At 34.5% G+C, this 20,234-nt stretch overlaps 1 protein-coding gene across 1 annotated transcript; it reads left to right on the top strand.

The window, feature by feature from the left end:
* The first annotated feature begins 18,631 nt into the window (after window positions 1-18,631).
* LOC126722271 (uncharacterized) lies at window positions 18,632-19,840 on the top strand. The gene is made up of 2 exons (XM_050425429.1): window positions 18,632-18,820; window positions 18,926-19,840. The coding sequence occupies exons 1-2, from the start codon at window positions 18,632-18,634 to the stop codon at window positions 19,838-19,840; spliced, it is 1,104 nt and encodes a 367-aa protein (XP_050281386.1).
* The last annotated feature ends 394 nt before the right edge of the window (window positions 19,841-20,234 follow it).

Raw genomic sequence — 20,234 nt, 5'->3', positions numbered from 1 at the left:
CACTCTTGACCTTCAAATAGAAACTTATCTTCATTTTCCATGCTCTTGTTGGATTAAATTTTCTTTTTCAGATTATCAATCTTATCAAACAAAATTCTATTTCTTCTTTTATACTTTTTAATTAAAGAATTAGACTCACATAGGCTATTGTGTAAGATGTGATTCTCATTTTCAAAATACTTCAGCATGTGAACAAACATCCTAGCATGTTTCCTTGTTTTCAATAACTCTAGGAGTTCATTGTTAGGACACCCTTCAAATAGACTCATAGAGTCATTATCACAAACATTTAAACCACAACTTAGCATAGCCTTTTCCATAGCTTCATCCATAGTAAAAGGGGTCTAGGATCGCACTACGGTAATTAAACCATAGCAAGTGCACCTACTCTGATACTAATTGAATGTTCAATAAGTGTATAAAACACTATGAACGTTTAGACTCCCAATTTCCAAATTATCAATTCAAGCTTATTATCAAACAATTAATGTGTAGAATATAAACATAAGCATATAACAGAATTGATAAACAATTTAAACCAAATAAAATCACATCCACAACAGAAATTCAATGGCAAAGATTAAGGGAAGAGAGATGCAAACACAAGAACAACACAATGATGTGTTATCGAAGAGGAAACCAAAACCCTCAGTGTAAAACCTCTCCGCCGCCCTCCAAGGCAGTAAATAATCCACTAAAGAATGTAGTTGGGATACATGAATAGCAGAAGACCCTCCAAGCCTAATCTACCCAATGTACCTAATCCCTCCAAGCTCCTACTCCAACGAGGTTACGCCGAACCTATTTCTTCTTTAGCTTACCGGATTCAGCTATAGTCTATAGCATCAACCAATATGAAATTGGTCCCTTTCTAACTGCTTCCCAAGCTCCAAAAGGCCTTCTCACAGATGTGGGTATGGTGAGAAAATGTTTTGGTAATGAACCTCTCAAGGATGTAACAATGAAGAGGGTGAGAGTAGAGGAATTTGAAGAGTCTCTATATGAAGATTATGGATGAGTCAATCTTGTTTTTCTCTAGGGTTTCTCTCTCAATATTCTCTCTGGAAGCTCTCAATATTTTGTGGGTATGAGGGGTATTTATACTTGTGTGTGTTTGGAATGCGAAGAGTTAGTTTTTCAAAACAGAGTTGGCTGGCGGCTTAGCCTCGCGACTTGATTGAGCCGCGAGTTCAAGCCGCGAACTAACTGAATGGCCAGTCTGGACTTTTTGTCTTGTAGTGCTCCAGCTAGCATAACGCTTCAACTTCTTCGCATGTTTGGCACGTGTGCAACTTCTGGCGACTTGCAAGCCGCAAGCTACCCACGAGATCTAGTCGCGAGTCCCTGCTACTTTGCACAAACTTGAGCATTTCTTCACACTCTCTCACACACTACCTTTACATGATTCCCACCTAAATACAGGGTTACTAATTGCTAAATTACAAGCAAATTTGGCACAGAATAAAGCCAACAAGATGGTTGATTAAATTCAACCTTACAAACTTAGATGAGACAAGTTTAGAATTCACCTAATGAAGTCTTGTAGTAAACAATTTGAACTTATTTGCCCACTTCTGATGGGATTTGCACTTACTTGAATGAGGCATGACAAAATGCCCCTAGTTTGAAAACTTTAAGCGTGATAACCCTTAACCTTTTGAAAAGAATTTCTCTCCTTTTTTTTTTTTTTTTTTTTTTTTTTTGAAAAGGAGCGAGTGATTTCTATTTGTTAAAGAGAGAGGAGATAAGGCATAGCCGAATGCCTCTAGTTTAAGAGATGAATGCATGACTTTGGAAAATCTTGATTTAATTAATTTTCTCTTCCCCTTCTTTTTTTTTTTTGGAAAGCAGTGATGTAGATTATTCTTTAAAAAAAAAAAAAAAAACAAATGGATAAGGCATGTCTAAATGCCCCAGTTTGACACTCCATGCAAATTATTGAGAAACTTTATTGTACAATCAATTTTATTTATTTATTTATTTTAAATAGAGTCAAAACGGACCCATGAAGTGCACAAAAACACTAAATAGGGTAATTGGGCCTTGGTTGAACTGGGTGCCAATTAGCACTGGGGGAGTGCCAATTGGCACTTTAAGGTGCCGATAGGCACGCCCAATTTTGGGCCGATTCCTCACACTTTTCCAACGTGTTTTTTATGTTTTTGAAAAATATTTTCTCTATTTAAGACCATGAAACACTTTCCTATTTAGCTACAATCTCTTGAAACCCATTTAAACCTGGTTAAGGACTGAGGTAGCTTATTTTGGCATCTATCCTACAAACAAATCTCTGAATCAAAATTATCGAGAAAAAATAATCACATGCAAGAGTTATCCATGGCTAACAATCAAAATTGTCCTCGTTCAACTATTTATGATATCAATAGATGGGTTTGTAGCTTTGATTTTAGTACCAAGACCAATTTTACAGCATAAAAACTAGAGGGGATCAAGGCTTTAAGGAATGTCAAGATCAAGTGGGATTTCCTCCGTGCTGCTGTGAAGTTCTGGGATACTAAAGATCATGTACCACAATTGAAGAATTTTCAGCTATTCTGGGTTATGATCCCAGCAAGAAATCCGTAGCAGTTTCTTGTGATCCCAAACATAGGGAGATTTTATCTGATGCTCTAGGACTTCCTACTTCAATTACCAATAGCATGATTGAAGGCCACATGGTGAATCTTCATGCGGTTATTTCAAGACTGATTAACAAACGTACTCATAGAGTGACTGACAACATGTAGAAAATTTTTGGCTTAGCTCTTTGCTTGGTGGAAGAATTTTTGCTTTGCTTGGGAAGGCTTGGTTTTGTAGATGCTCGAGCCATAGGCATTGTGAGTCAAGTTAAGTATGGTGATAATCTTGCTTCTCTGATCTTGGCAGAAACCCTTTTATGATTGGATTCTGTATTTTTTGGTGGAGAATCACAAAACTTTCTTGGGAGTCCCTTGAGTTTGTAGATATGGTTGATGGAAAGACTGGACATGATTGCCATGCCTACTGTTGTTGATTATGGTCCTGGCAATTTCCTCAGTAGGACTGTCCTTAAAACCAAGTGTCAAACGAAAGCGATTGGGTGAAATTTCTGAACAAGAAATCCAATGTCTCAATTTGATGGAATTGTTATTGGTGGAAGTGCCCACCTCCTTTGTTGCGGTCCTTGGGATCAGACACATCTTCATAGTTGGATTAAGGAAAGCAACTTTCTACAAGGCTGATATAGACTCTTGAGGCAATTCCAATATGAGCAAGGAATGCTTGATGGAAAAGGAAGAAAACTTTTTACTCCTGTGGACACAAATCCTACTTCTATAAGAAACATGTGGCTGGGCTTGGAGATGGCTGACCGAGTGGATCAATCTTTTGTTAAAGTTCACTTTCATAAGATGACCATAGAATATTCTAACTGGTTGGTGACCAAAATTGTGGATGTGGTTGCTATGAGAAAACAATTTCTTAGAGACAATCGAGAAAAACAGGAGGTTGACAACGATGAGTTTAGAAGGAGGGACAAAGATGACAAAGTACTTAGCACATATGGAATCAATGAACAACCAAAGGAGAAAAGACTAAAGAAAAAAATGATCCTCTTATTTTTGGCTTTGAACATGTTTATTTTAAGTTGATGTGAAACTCTTAGGTTTAGGAACTATATAGGAATTTCAAGTTAAGGGTTCTGTTTTGGGTCTAGGTTTTTAGGTTTTTATTATTATTTTTTTATTTTAGGGTTTGGGTTTTGAATTCTGTGTAATGGCATGGTTTAATGAAATGGTTAGATTTTAGAAACAATTTTTTTTTTTTTTTTTGGCTTAATGGGTAAATGGTGGGTTTGGGGAAGTTGTGACTGGACCAATATATGGTTGCCTATGTACCTCCTTGGCAGAAGGATCAGGTCATCATGTAGTTCTTTTTTTTTTTTTGGTCTTAACTTTTACATAGGCTGCCCTTTTGAGTTTTCAACCTAGTAGGCTCTCTCACTCTCTTCTTCTTTTTTCCTCTCCTTTTGTGTAGATCATCCTTTTGAGTTTTCAATCTCCCTTTTTCTTTTTTTTAATTAATTAAATTTTTTTGGAAAAACCTAGGAAAGGAAATAACATAATTTACAACCACTTCAGACATGGTGCTTTCAGACTACCACCTCAGACGTGATATTTCTTCTATTGATCCATATTGGTTGGCTCAGTAAAAGGGTTTACATCTAAGTCCATCAACCTTACTACTCTCCCAAAGTATATTTGTTTGATAATATATGGACCTGCCCAATTTTGCTTGAACTTCCTGTTTGTATCTTGAATCAGGGCTCAGATTTCTTTCAGCACCAAATCTTCCAACTTCGAATCTTTGGTTCTTTCTTACTTTCTTGTCAAAAGCTTTCCTAAGTTTCCTTTGGTAACCTTGAATGTGATACAAGGCCTTGAGTCTCTTTTCATCCATTATGCATAATTGGTCATATCTACTTTGCAACCAATCTACTTTAGGGGTTTCATTCTTGTCTAAAAAACTTTGGGTATGTCCTATCTTTGAGGCACTATAGAATGTCTCAATACCATTCACCTTCTCCATTCATTCCCTTATCTTCTTCTATTGATATTCAATAAGCTAGCTCTTCTTTTTGTTCCACCACTATTGGTCGAGCTTCATCTTCCTTAGGTTCATCCATCATGGATGCCATTGGTCCTAGAGCATCTGCAATCTGATTCTGCATTCTTGGCACATATTGGTACTAGATCTTACTGAATTTCAAGGCCCACTTCTAGAGACATTCATGATAAGGCATTAGCCTTTCTTCCTTGATCTTCCATCTATTTTGAATCTGAGAAATTATCAAGGCTAAATCACCATATACTTCCAACTCTTTTACTCCAAGACCTAGGGCCGCTTGCAACCCCATAATACAAGCTTCATATTCAGTGGCATTATTAGTGGCAGGAAAGTTAAGCCTACTAGAGAATGGGATGTGTGTCCCTTTTGGAGAGATTAAAAGAACTCCAATGCCATTTCCATTTTGATTAGTCCCTGCATCAAAATACATCTTCCATGATTCTACCTCGATCTTCATGATATCCTCATTCAGAAAATCTCCTTGGATTTCTTCAGCTTCTTTGGGTGAACAGTGAGCTAAGTGATCAGCAATTGCTCTCTCCTTCACAAACTTTTGGGCCACATATTTAATATCAAATTCTAACAGAAACAGAACCCATTTAGCTGTCTTCCCATCTTTTACAGTCTTTTCCATCAAATATTTCAAAGGGTCCATTCTTGCAATCAACAAGACTTTGAAAGCAAGCATGAAATGTCTGAGTTTTTGGGTTGCCCATACAAGTGCTACACATGTCTTCTCAAGTGGTGAATACTTCTCTTCATAAGCCAACATCTTCTTGCTAATGTAGTAGATCGCATTCTCTTTCCTAGACTCTTCTAGGTACTGAGCCAGTAAAGCCCTTATTACTGTATCCATAGCCAACAATAATGGTTTTTTAGGTACAGGTGGAACCAATAATGGTGGCTTCATCAGATAATTTTTAATCTTTTCAAAAGCTTCTTGACATTGTTCATTCCATATTGTGGGAATTTCCTTCTTGAGCATTTGGAAAAGTGGCTCACATGTCAGGGTGAGTTGGGCTATAAATTTGCTGATGTATTGTATCCTTCCAAAAAATCTTCGGATCTCTTTCTCAGTCCTTGGAGGCTTCATCTCTACAATTGCCTTGATTTTGTGAGGATCGACTTCAATTCCCCTTTGACTTACCATAAACCCTAACAGCTTTCCGGATGTTACGCCAAAAGTGCACTTCTTTGGATTTAACCGCAACTTATAGAATTGGATTCTTTCAAAGAACTTTTGTAAAGCTGGTATATGCCCTTCACGGTCTTTGGACTTCACTATTACGTCATCAATAGAAACTTCTACTTCTTTGTTGATCAAATCATGCAACAAAGTATTGGCTGCACGTTGGAAAGTAGCACCAGCATTCTTAAGGCCAAATGGCATGACCTTGTAGCAATATGTCCCCCATGGAGTAATGAAGGAGGTTTTCTCCATATCTTCTGGAGCCAGATCCCTTGCTAATCTCTCCAATCTTTCAACTATCTCTTTGAGCTCGGATTCTTTAAAAACTTGAAGCTTTTTGCAGAATTTCTCTAGCTCCTTCACAGCTTTAGCTTTCTGCTCCTGTCGCGAATACTTAGTTTTGATTGTGTCCAAAACATCCTTAGCTTGAAAGGCCTCATCTTTGAGCTTGTCGACCCACTCTTTCACACTTGGACTTGTAATCTGCTTCTCCTCTGTATCATCGAGCATTGCATTAATAGTCAGCCAAATTGTCTTCAGCCGGCCAAGGAGTTTCAGAATCTCACCGCATAGCAAGAGTCGTTTGAAGAAGGGAGAAATCAGCTCTTTAACAATACGTTCAAAGGTGGCAATAATAGCTGGCTCTGCAAAATGTTCCAAACCCATTTTCGCAAAGCTGTCAACGAAGAAGAGTGACAAGAAGAGATGGGATTGTGATGAAGCCACTGGTCAGTTAGCAAGATTGCAAGTTGCTTCTCGCAGTAATAGTGTCGAGTCTTGGTTTACCACTTATTCTTTTTCTTTTAACTTTTTGAATTGAAACGTTATTCAAGTGGTGAAAAGTAAATTTGACGTAAGTTGGGATTGGGGTAGTGCAGGCAAAGTCCATGGTTTTTTCTTGCCTCATTTTTATCCTGTTTTATATCATTTTATCTTTTCTTAATTTTGTCCTGCCCATTGGGCTCCAGGAGGCTTTGCCGCACCCTCTAAAACTCACTTTTATTAATTTGCCTCACAATTATTAATTTTTTTTAATAAAACCTGTTTCATTAATAAAAATATACTTGAAATTACAACTATATTTATTCCTTTAAATCAAATTAAATTTTAGGAAAAACTGAATAATATTATTCAAGTGTAAACTCATTTCCGCCTTGCCCCATGATGCGGGGCTAAAATTTTGCCGCATCCTTGCCCCCCTACTTTTGCAAGAGTAAAAAACCAACGCAGGGGAAAGCACAGAGGGATGGCTCAAGCGAGGTGGGGCAAAATTGTCATCCTTAGTCCTTTGTCACAAGAAAATTGTGTTATGTCTTATTGCTGACTACACTGTGTGAAAATTACATCATTCTCTCAGGCACTCCCTCACTTTATGTCTCTATTGGTTTTAAAAATGAGAAGGGACAAAGAACTAAAAAAGAGACTGGTTATCGGTTTTATGGTCTGACTAGAATCGAACTGATAATCGAACCAATGATATCATAATTAATACAATTAAAATATTTAAATAATTTTTATATAAATTTTTAATTTTAATAACTTATATTAAGAAAAATATTAAAAAAATAGAAAGTTCTTATAGATTTCGAAAAAGTTTTTTACTGCTCACATTAAAAAAAAAAAAAAAAGCAGTTTCACTTCACATATGAAAGGGATCAATATTCACATGGCAAATAGATTAAGAAACAATACAGCGGTACAGAATCTACAGACGACAGTGACAACGTGCAACAGTGAACCAATAAATTATTGAGGCCAGGGAATGGATTATTAGATTTGATAGTAGGGAGCATTTGTTGAAGAATATTTTTTTTAATATTTTTATATTGATGTAAATTATGACAAATTTATTTTTAGATTGCAATTTTTTTTTTTTTAATTATATCATCCGTATTTAAAATTTTTAAGAAGATACAAAATTAGTAGTTATGCTTGTGTCAATGTTATAAGTCAAATGTTTAAATTTTAAACTTTTATAATTTTTTTTTTGAAACTTTTATAATTTTATATCATGTATAAAAACTACTTTTATGGATCATATAGTAATTAATATTTAATTTGAATGCAATTTTGATATATATATATATTAAGAATATAAAAAATATACAATATATCGATTAAACTTTCAAAATATTTAGTTATATTAATTTTTTAGTAGGAGTTTAAAAAATTGTCCATTTTTTAAAAACTTACTACGCATTAATAAGCTTAGATATGATATTTGCCCTTGTATGACCGGCATGACTTGGTATGGATCAATTTTTAAATCGAAATTAAACAAATATGATATTGTGTTCGCCTGGGTATTGGTATGACAAAAATCAACCACATTGGCCAATATAATACAAAATTAACTCGCGATATAAACCAACATGAGTACATGGCCACAAGAAGTAGAATGATTTTTTTTTCCCCTTAAAAAGTAAAAACAAAAGAAGAAAAGTTACATTTTAAATACTATAGATTTGGATATATTTCTATAAAATATTTCATTTAAATCTTGAATCTTTTAAAAATGTATTATTTAAACAATATATCACATTTTTGACTAACTAGTTTAAATGAAATTTATTTCAAATTTTGAATTTTAAGTGAAACTTTTTCAAAACTCTATGATTTAAATTAAAAATTTTGAGATTTAAATAAAACATTATAAAAATTAAAGTTTAAACAAAACATTTCCAAAAAATAAAATAAAATATTTTCAAAATTATAAGGTTTAAAAACTAATTAATTATTAAAAATAAAAAATAAAACGCTGAAAGAAGAAAAAGAAGGAGCCATAAAAATCATATAATATAAGAACATGTTAGGACTGTGAATTTAGATGATTATTTAGTTAGCTCAATTGGTAAAATCACTTGTCATCAAATAAGAGATTTAGAGTTCGATCCTTTCCTATACCAAAAGTCAATGGGTGTCCTTGTCTTGTTAGGTTCTAAGAGTTTAGGAACTAATGTATTAGAACTTCAATTTGTATTATGTTAGCAACCATGATCAAAACATAGAGTCTAGGTTTAAGCTTGCTCAAAGTATGTTTATTTGTAAAATTGGAATCGAGTGATTGCAGAACTTATTGAACTAAATCTACAAGGCTCGATTGATCGAAAATTAGACTCGATCGATCGAACCACATGCAGATTTATTTTTCTGCAGAATTTCAGTTCAACCCAAACTCTACTTAAACGTATTAGGGTTCAAGTAAAACACTCTTATTTATATGGAAAACCCTAAAACTTTTTTATAGGTTTTTAGAGAGATTAGAATGCATCTTGTGCCTCCTTTTATTTTTAGGGTTTTGTACCCAAAAGCTCTCTAAGGACTTGGTTGCTTTATTTGCTCTGTGTGTGAATCTCTTGTGAGATCTAGAGGTGGTTCCTTCACATATACTTAGGATTATCAAGAAGGAGATTTCATAGAGAGCTTGATGATCATTCAGTTGCTGCACTAAAGAGCTTAAAGAAAACAAGCGGGTGTGCTTGTATTTGCTAGAGAATCCAAGAAAGAAGGAGTCTGTAGTCTCGGAGCTTGCACGTGGTCCTGTCAGTAAGTTTCTACTGGTGGGTAGCAATAGGATGTTAGTGGTCTAAGTCGCTATTGTAAAATTTCGATTCTTTCATAGTAGATTCAGGTTTACCTTGAGGATAGCTAGGTTAAATCCTCCCCAGATTTTTACTGATGTGGTTTCCTGGGTCATCATATCTTTGTATTCTTTATATTCTGCACTTTACATTGATATGATTATATGATTGTATTAACCTAGATTTGAAATTTGGACTAAGTAATCACTTAGCTAATTTACTAGGTTTATTTAGTTGTGTTTTAAGGGGTCTTAAAACAAACAAGTGGTATCAGAGCGGGTAGCTCTCTTGCTGTAGATGTTTTGATCTCTGAGCTGATCTTTGACCCCTGTTGTTATGGATAATTTGAAGTGTCTTTTTGATCATGTTTCTGCTTATGTTTCTGTTGATCTTATTAATGCCTGTGAAACTCTCCGTAAGGAATTATTGAAATCTATGAAAATTGCTAAGAAATTCAAGGAAGATTTAAAATTGGCTAATCTTGAAAAAGAGGAATTGGTTGTTAGATTAGATGAATCTAATAAAAAGAATGAATTTTTGAGAAATCAAATTTCCTCTCAAGATGAGAAGATGAAAAGTTTGGAACAAGAGTTAGTTGAATCTAAAGCTAAAATTGAAAATTTGACTAGTACCAAGCCTGCTGTTGATAACAGAAGTGTTTCTGTTTCTCTTAAGCCTAAAACTGAGAAAGTTTATATCCCTCATTTTAAGAGGAATAATAAAGAAAAGGCTTATTTTGCTAGGTTAGACAAATGTAAAAGTTCTGATGTAGACGCTGAAGTTTCTAAACCTAAGTCTAAACCTACTGGTAGAAAGTATAATAAATATGTTTTTGTGCCTACCTGTCACCTTTGTGGTATTGTTGGGTATATTAGACCAAATTGTTCTTTGTTGAGGCAAAAACCAAAATTTGAGACTAGATTTGTTGTTAGGAATACTGATGTTCCTAAATTTGTTCCTGTTTGTCACTTTTGTGGTGTCTCCGGTCACATTCCTCCTAATTGTCATAAATTGAAATTTAAGCATTCAGTGTTTCAGTCTAGGATTTGTGATTATATTTCTCCTACCATAAGTTCATATAAATTGTTTCATATTTTTTTGAAAAATTTGAGCTTATGGCTTGTTAAAGGAATTTGTAGAATTTTAGTCTTTCTCAGAAGATTTGTGTAATCCTTCAAATACACTCTGCTTCACATGGATTTTCACCTACAAAGCTGAAGACTCGTGCTATATGGGTGAGAAAAGATTCTCTAACGTGAGTGTTGCCGACTTGTCCCTGATTTAATTCTTTCAATTGTTTGTGGACATGTTTTGTTTTTGTTTTTGGTTGTTTTGTTTTTTAGGTTGTTTTTTATTTAAAAAAAATCCAAAAACATTGAAAAATTTCAAAAAGACAAAAATATTTTATTTTGTGTCTAGTTTTATTTTTCTTGAGGACAACATGAATTATGATATCTCTCTCTTGATTTAGAATATGCTTGACATTGTGGACAAACTTGAATAGTATGTGTTATATAAGTTCTAAGCTATTTTTGATTTTGTATGAGTATGTACGAGTTTGTACATGTACTCATGGGTTAATTAAGAAATTGATATTTCTTGTTTGTGTACCCTTTATAGCTTAGTTAAAAACTATCATCCATTGCATTTGCATTTGCATTGGCCATTTAACATAATGTATGCTTTTTGTTTTTGGTCATAAATTTTTTAAAACCAAAAAGATTTTTGTGTTTTGTATTTCACATCTTGGATTTATAATCAAGGATTGACCATTTTATCTTTACATAACATGTTTATGTACCTTGTTTAGCTTTGATGAGCTTATTTATTGCACTTTACTAGTTGAAACTTTGTTGTGCATGTTGTGTGGAAAAGATGTTTATAGTTTTTGATCACTTTGTCTTGATTTTGAAGTCATATGTCTTTGACTGTCAGACTTGAACCTTTTGAGAAAGACATAAATAATCATCTCACCGCTGTTTACTAGCCAATCATGAACACCTTAGTGCATATCGTAAGATTTTATACTTGAGAAAGTGTAACACATGCACAAAAAGAACATAAGGTGTAGCCTCGGTTTAAATGATTAAAATTGGTGTGTACATTATTGGACTTAATGTTTAATCAATCAAATAAAATTGGTGTGTATATGATCCTGGCTATTTTAATAAGTTTCTGCTAAATTAAAAATTTATGTGTACAATATGAGGCAAATCAAGAAACTTAAATGATTGCAAGCTTATGATCTAGGAGATGTGGGAGTTATATGATGTAACTCTTTAGGTGATAGTCTCTTTCGAACTCTATGTGATGAATTTTGTAGACTTTGTGTTTGATTTCTATTTACATATTACCTCACATGTATCTCAAGTTTTTGCTAGTTACACACACTATACAAGTTACTCTTTGCTAAACTTTGTACATGTTATTGTGTGTGATTTTGTTTTAGCCATCCAAGATTGGAAATTCCTTGATTTTGATGCAAAATGTGTTTAAAGTTTGAGATTTAAGGAAAAATTGATTGAAAATCTTGTTTTTGGAAGATCTGGGTTAAATTCAAGGGTTTTTGAAAAACGTTTTATCTTATACTCATGCATTTTATTCATAAAACCTTGTGCTTTGAGGAGTTTCTGCATTAAAATACTCTGTTTTTCAAAAAAATGATTTTTCCTTATTTTCGATCAATCGAGGGTGTTTTTCGACCAATCGAAATTGCGATAACAATTTTTGGTTAGAATCTGCTTGGCTTGATTGGTATTCGATCGATAGAAACTGAAAATTTTTTAGTTTCTAAGTTTTTGACCAAACTATTTTTTCATGCATCATTTATGTTTAGGATTCACATGCATTGCATTGATTTTTTGTATCCATCTTGCAGTTTTGCAGTCACATCTTTCATTGTTTTCACACATATCATGCATACACTTTGCTAAATTGGGTACTCAACTTGATTTAAAAATTGATTGATTATTTTTTGAGTTATGTACTTTTTAGTATATGCTATTTTTTATGTATGAACTGCAGGAAATTTTTTTTCTTAAGAGATATGATGGATAATCAATGTGCAAATATTTTCTCTACTCATGCAACTGTTTATGGATCACATAGTGTCAAGTTTGCATTTATTGAAAGAGAGAATATTTTTCTTCATGTGTATCTTCAACTTAGTTTTTAAGTTTGGCTTGTGTGTCTTTATTTTTCCCACCTCCTAAATTTTCTCCAAACCTGTTTTTCCCAAAACTTGTTTTGTTTTTCCTATTTTTATAGGGGGAGAAGCTTGTTTTTAACCTTTGTTCTTCATAGGGGGAGTTATCTCTATTTCCTATAGAGTTGAATCGTTTTGTGTTCCCTTCTTTCTCTATTTTCTCTTACTCTGTTGCGTATTTTTTTGTCTATCTTCTAATTGGGTAGTCTTTGTCAATACATGACAAAAAGGGGGATAAATAGTTGATATGTGGGAATCCTATTTGTTTTGTTTAGGGGGGAGTTGAAATTGTTTTTGGTAGGCGAAGATACTATGTTTCTTGTTTCACATTGCTTATTGATTTATATTTATGAGTTATTCATTATATATGTCTTTATTTTGTGTTATGTGAAATCAAGAATTTATTTTTTGTTTACTTGTATTTTCCACACATGCGTTTATGCGTTTATTGAGTGTTTCAGGAAATATACAGGTTGATTCAATCGTGTTGTCTACACTTGCAACTGATAGATAGTAGTTAGGCTGAATTGTATTTGGGCTATTTGTAACTTTGAGCATTTCATGTTTGTGATGTGTTTTGTCATGGATTGCCAAAGGGGGAGATTGTTAGGTTCTAAGAGTTTAGGAACTAATGTATTAGAATTTCAATTTGTATTATGTTGGCAAACCATGATCAAAACATAGAGTCTAAGTTTAGGCTTGCTCAAAGTATGTTTATTTGTAAAATTGGAATTGAGTGATTGCAGAACTTATTGGACTAAATCTGCAAGGCTCGATCGATTAAAAATTAGACTCGATCGATAGAACCACGTGTAGATTTATTTTTTTGTAGAATTCCAGTTCAGCCCAAACTCTACTTAAACGCATTAGGGTTCAAGTAAAACACTCCTATATATAAGGAAAACCCTAAAACGTTTTTATAGGTTTTTTAGAGAGATTAGAGTGCATCTTGTGCCTCCTTTTATTTTTAGGGTTTTGTTCCCAAAAGCTCTCTAAGCACTTGGTTGCTCTATTTGCTGTGTGTATGAATCTTTTGTGAGATCTAGAGGTGGTTGCCTTCACACATGCTTAGGATTATCAAGAAGGAGATTTCATTGAGAGCTTGATGATCATTCAGTTGTTGCACTAAAGAGCGTAAAGAAATGCAAGCGGGTGTGCTTGTATTTGTTGGAGAATCCATGAACAAAGGAGTCCGTGGTCTGGGAACTTGCACGTGGTCGTGTCAGTAAGTTTCTACTGGTGGGTAGCAATAGGATGTTAGTGGTCTAAGTCGCTATTGTAAAATTTCGATTCTTTCATAGTGGATTTAGGTTTACCTTGAGGATAGTTAGCTTAAATCCTCCTCAAGTTTTTGCCGGTGTGGTTTCCTGAGTCATCATATCTTTGTGTTCTTTATATTCTGCACTTTACATTGATATGATTATATGATTGTGTTAAGCTAGATCTGAAATTTAGACTAAGTAATCACTTGGCTAATTTACTAAGTTTATTCAGTTGTGTTTTAAGGGGTCTTAAAACAAACAAGTCTGATTATAAAAACTCTCTAAAAAAAGTTGATTGTTTAATGATCTTGAGAAGATAGTTTATGCTTTGGAACAAATGGATTAATAAATGTATCACACGTAATAAAACTAGTTTGTTTTTGTTATGTGATTCTTTAATTTATAATCTATATTTATATGTACATTATATAACAATGAAAGAGAAGCATTTAATGTTGTTATACTTTTGCCACACCACATTATCTTCAACATCTCTTGTTCTTTTGTTTTTGTTGTTCTTCTTTTCCCCCAATTTTTGTTTTTTTGTTTATTTTTTTTAACAATGCAAAATATATGAAATGCTAAAATGTTTATTCACCATAACTTAGCACATTCTCTTAAGCGGTTCTAAATAACATTTAATGTTGTTTTCTTTTGCATGTTTATTACTAGCATTGAGGAGGATTTAACCTAGCTATCCTCAAGGTAACTGAAAAACATCCCCTAAACTATTCGATTTTCACTTTACATCTATTCCCTTAAAACTCTACTGCATTACCGCTAAACAAAAATTATTGTCCTATGAAAATAACATTTATAATTATTCAATTCTCTTTGGTTCATCTTAATCAGTAACCACTTTTCGTCTCCCTTTTTTTCATCAACATTCAACTTTTTGAATTCGTTCTCTTTTTCTTTTTTTTGGTTACAGAAAAAAAAAAGTTTTCCTTGTCGACCTCACGTCAGGTAACAATAAAAGGAAAAAACTAAGTGCACCACTAGAGTTTTGATGGGAGTGGTTCAAATTCATTCACTTTATGCCTTTCTCAATTATCTCATTCATGACCTTTAAAGTTTTCCATTACATTTTGAAAGTTCAAATAGTGTATAAAACAACAATGAATGTTTAGACCCCCAAGTTCAAAATTATCAACACAAGCTTATACACAAACAATATATGTGCAAAATGATGAATATAAGCTAAACCTAAATTGGGAAAACACTCTAAGCCATAATTAATCACAAATACAACATCAACTAAAAGATAAAGAGTAAGGGAAGAGAGATGCAAACACAAAGATAACACTGGCATGTGTTATTGAAAAGGAAATCAAAGAACTCGGCGAAAACCTCTCTGTCGCCCTCCAAGCAGTGAAATGATCCACTAGAGAATGAAGTTGGAGTACATGAATAGTAAAAGACCATTCAAGTTTAGTCTACCCAATGTACTTGAGCCTTCCAAGCTCCTGCTACCAACTGTTATGCCTAACCTTGTCTTCTCTAGTTTTCCGGATCCCGCAATAAGTCCATTGCATCAACCAAATGAATTGGTCCTCCTTGAACTGCTTCCCAAGCACCAAAATACCTCCTCACTGATATGGGTATGGTGAGATAAGGATTTGGCTAATGAACCTCTTAAGGGTATGTCAATGGAGAGGGTGAGAGTAGAGGAATTTGGAGAATCAAAAGGCAAAGACTGTGGATGAGTCAATCTTGGTTTTCTTTAGGGTTTCTCTCTCAAAATTCTCTTTCCAAGCTCTCTACATTTCGTGGGTATAAGGGTATTTATAGTAGGGTATGTGAGAAATGTGAAAAGTCAGTTTCCAGCAAAACAGGGCATTCTGGTGACTTGGCCTCGTGACTAGAACGAGTTGCGAGTTTGAGTTGCGAGCTAACTATTGGGCCAGACTATACTTTTTGTCCTGTAGTGCTCCAGCTGTGGTGACCCTTCAGCTCCTTGCATGCTTCACACTTGTGCTACTTTGGCGACTTGCCAGTTGTGAGATCCAATTGTGAGACTCCTTTGAATGCACACATCTTGAGTTTTTTTTTTTTTTTTTTTTTTTTTTTTTTTTTTCACTCTCTCACACACAACCCTTACATAATTCTCACCTAAATACGGGGTATCTAATTGCTGAAATTATAAAAAAAAAATTGATACGGAATAAAGCCAACACATAATTGAATAAATTCAGCCTTACACATTTTGTCTGAGTCCAACATTTCCTCTTCCTCATTTTCTTATTGTGTTTTCAAATTGGACCTCAAATAGTCCATTACGTACCCGGAAAGCATGTAATTGGATAATTCTACAAAAGGAAGCATAATTCTATGCGTCTTACTGAACAATGGGTTGCAGGCTGCACCATTGCCTTCACATTACACACCAGCTTCCGGTTGATAGCCATATCCTTGCTACTGTGTACGAGTTCCAATCTCCCTCTATAATAGAGAGATCAGAGAATAGTGTTTTAGACTTTTATTAGTTGCACCTAGCTAGCACGTTCCAGTCTTGCATTGACTGTCTACTGACTAGTACTCACTAGTCACTACTCAGTTAATAATAACTATACTTCTAATGCTGAGTTCTCTCCTGGCTGTTTCCTTCGGGTTTCGAGTTCCTTTCTCATGTGTGACATATATGTTTTTAACTTTCAATGGTGCCATATGAGCCACGCAATGTTGAAGAAAATCTTCATTGTCTTGTTCCTTTCTTGTACTACGTACGTAGTACACCCCCAGCTGTCGGGTCGTGCTTTTTAAGTTTTTAACATTATTCCAAACTCCATAGCACTTTGGATTTTTCCAACTAGCCTGCATGGCCAAATTATTGTCGGGGAAATGGTTTCAACATCAGATGCAATAGATATTGAATGGTCCAGATTGAAAATTGAAAAAAAAAAACTTTTAATCTTAAACATTAAATAAAAAAATGCTATTTTTTAAAAATAGAAAAGAATAAAAAAAATGTTAAAAACTATTTGTAAGCTATGAATTATCTTTTGAATTATATAGATCATAATTAATACTCGTTAAACACTCTATATCAAGATTTTTTTGTTAAATAATTTTAGAGATTACACAATTTGGGTATACTAACTGTTTCAAAAACTACAAAACTTATAAAATTTTATCAATTTTAAAAAATAAATGTCACTCTACCTTATTTGTAAGCTATGAATTATCTTTTGAATCATATAGATCGTAATTAATACTCATTAAACACTCTATATCAAGATTTTTTGTTAAATAATTTTAGAGATTAAACAATTAGTGCATACTAACCGTTTCAAAAATTATAAAACTTATAAAATTTTGTCAATTTTAAAAAATAAACGTCACTCTACATGTCTAATTTATACAAGTCAATAAAAAATATATAAAATTAATAAAATAAAATTAAAAAATTACATAATTATTGTTACACAAATGTAGACTAATGTGAGTGTATTTTAGGGTTGATTTGGCACATTTGAGGCTTATGTTATTTTACGACAATTGATGTAAATGCTCTTACAATGAAATTAATATAAAATTGTAGAGAAGGGGGGGGGGGGGGGAAATAAAATGACTGATTGACAAGGCATGCATTGCAACGATGAAGAAGAAAAATAGAGGATACTGTTCCATTTAGTCAAGGAAACCAAAATCTAGATCATTCAAAGAATTAGTAAAGGGAGAGGTTTAAGATTTTTAAAATTGGACTGAGGTTGAACCATGATGATGTCATATTAATTTAGTAATTAATTAAAATAAAAGAAATGTATTAAATTTGTAAATATTAACAAAATTGACTAAATATCTTAAAAAATTGAAACAAACTTTCAAATAAATTTTCATGATTTTATAAGGTTAAAATAAAATAGAACATTATAAGGTTAATAGAAAATAGTACAACATAAATAAGCATAAAAAAATTGTATAATAATCCTTCAAGTAGAAATCATTTTGATTAAATAAAAAAAACTTTAAAAAAAAATTCATAAATAGTAAGTTTCTATGCAAAGGTATTATTCTTAAATCACAAGTTAATTTCGCAATGAAAACAAATTTAGTAATACTAGTAATAAGCCCGTGAGTTGCACGCTTCTTTTAAAAAGTTTTTAAAAATGATTATTATTATTATTATTATTATCATCATCATTATTGACGGGAATGACGAGATTACGTCTCCTAAATGAAGCCAACACTCATGACGAAGTCATCTTGGATAGCGAAGAAACTAGTCACCACTGACGAGGATAGGGAAATCATTCAAGATAGTCAATTAATAGCTTGGGCAGTTATAGAACCAGCCATGCAGACCGTTGGGAGCCTATTAAAAGCCCCATTACTATGCAAGAGGCGTTACTAAGAAAGGCATTAACGACCAACAATGGCTAGCAACCAAAGCCACATATATAAAACCCTCACATTATCAACAGAAGGTATGACATTCACTAAGAAACACCTCTTACTATCTTGCTAATCTGTTTCATTTCACAAAATGCTTTCTTATTCTAACTTTGGCATCTGAGACGTTGTGGCAGACACCACATAGGTGACCATCTTTGAGGATACATTCATGCAAACCAGAGGTTGGTTCCATCTGCCTATTTCTACTGACGAACTCATGCTTCATCAGTTTGGCGCTGTTTGTGGGAATGACATTTTCAGATTCATATTTGAGAATATAGTTTGCATCAACTTCTACATTTAGATGGAACCCAATCCAGATTTTGTAGCCTTGGCCCAGCAAATTTAAGCTCTTGCAGCCACCATTGAAGAACTCACCAAACAAAATCAGGAAATGAAGCTATGGCTTCAACAGGTTCAACATGCTCAACAAGAAGATAATCGATCCAAGGATAACGTGGAAGGGAAAGGGGATAGCCATAGGAGGAGCATTCATCAAAGACCAACTACTCTGGATGAACAGAATTCAGACCTTCTTCGAGAGATGAGGAAGGAGATGGATGAACTGAGGAACGCCATCAAGGTGAAGATAGACCGAAGCGTAGACAGAATGGCAAGAGTCACAAATTCACCCATCACTACAGCGGTACTTGAATGTCCCATACCGTGAAAGTTTCGTTTACCTCAGCTTGAGCCGTTCGACGGACTCAGAGACCCTCAGGATCACCTTAATACCTTCAAGACGACGCTAGGTCTTCAACAGCCACCTAACGAGATATTGTGTCGTTTCTTTCCCACCACTCTCAAAGGAGCTGCAAGGGAATGGTTCACAAAGTTGCTGACATCATCCGTTGACAACTTTGAGCAGTTGAGCAATGCCTTCTTGGGTCACTTTATAGCAGGGCAGCGTCCAAAGAGGCCGGTGGACCACTTACTCACCATTAGACAAGGAGAGAAGAAAACCCTGAGGTCATACATGAAACGCTTTACTCTGGAGACTCTAGAGGTGGACGAAACTGATGATAAGGTGCAATTGACGACCTTCAAAGTGGGACTGAGATCCAGAGATCTCGTGGCTTCACTTGCGAAGAATCCACCAAAGACGATGGCAGAGATGCTCTTGAAAGCACAGAAATACATGAATGCTAAAGACGTTTTAGCAGCCATAAAGGATGTAGAGAAGCCAGGAGACAAGGGAAAGAAGGAAGACGAGCGTAGGGGTCAAAAGTGGGAGCGCCCAGATCGTCGAAACTATGATGGGAACAGAAGAAAGGATGACAAAGGTCCTCGAACGGTAAAATTTACTCCTCTAGTTATGCCTGTTGACAAAATTTTAACGCAGATTAAGGATGAGCACTATCTCAAATGGCCGAGACCATTACACTCATCCCCAAATGTCCGTCATAAGAACAAGTACTGCCAATTCCACAAGAATCACGGCCACAACACAGAAGATTGTAGGGACTTAAAGGAGCAAATAAAGGAGTTGATATGGAAAGGGAAATTACAAAAGTATGTGAAGAAGGGGGAATATAGTAAGTTTAGGGACGACAATAAGAGCCAGCATGGGTCCTTTTCTAGGAGTGATGACTGCTCGTCCTAACCTCCACAGGATGTGATCGGGGAGATAAAGACGATTACAAAAGGGCCTTTCTCAGGAGGATCATTTAAATCCCTCAAGAAAGCGTACCAGAGACAGGTGAATAGCGTCCACACGATACCTCCATTCAAGCAGCAACGAACGGACTGAGACATGTCCTTCAATGAAGCGGATGCCAAGGGAGTGAAGCAGCCTCACAATGACCCTTTGGTTATAATGCTAAATATAGAGGGATTCAATACCAAAAGAATCCTCGTGGACAACGATAGCTCCGTAGACATCATCTACCTCCCTACTTTCCAACAGCTAAAGCTAGATCCAAGGAGACTGCCCTCATTTGACTCTCCCCTCGTCAGCTTCAACAGAGACAGGGTATATCCCAGGGGCATTGTGACGT

The sequence above is a fragment of the Quercus robur genome, chromosome 4 (genome assembly GCF_932294415.1).
Source record: "Quercus robur chromosome 4, dhQueRobu3.1, whole genome shotgun sequence".
Classification (NCBI taxonomy): domain Eukaryota; kingdom Viridiplantae; phylum Streptophyta; class Magnoliopsida; order Fagales; family Fagaceae; genus Quercus; species Quercus robur.
This window is presented reverse-complemented; position numbering and strand designations above follow the sequence as displayed.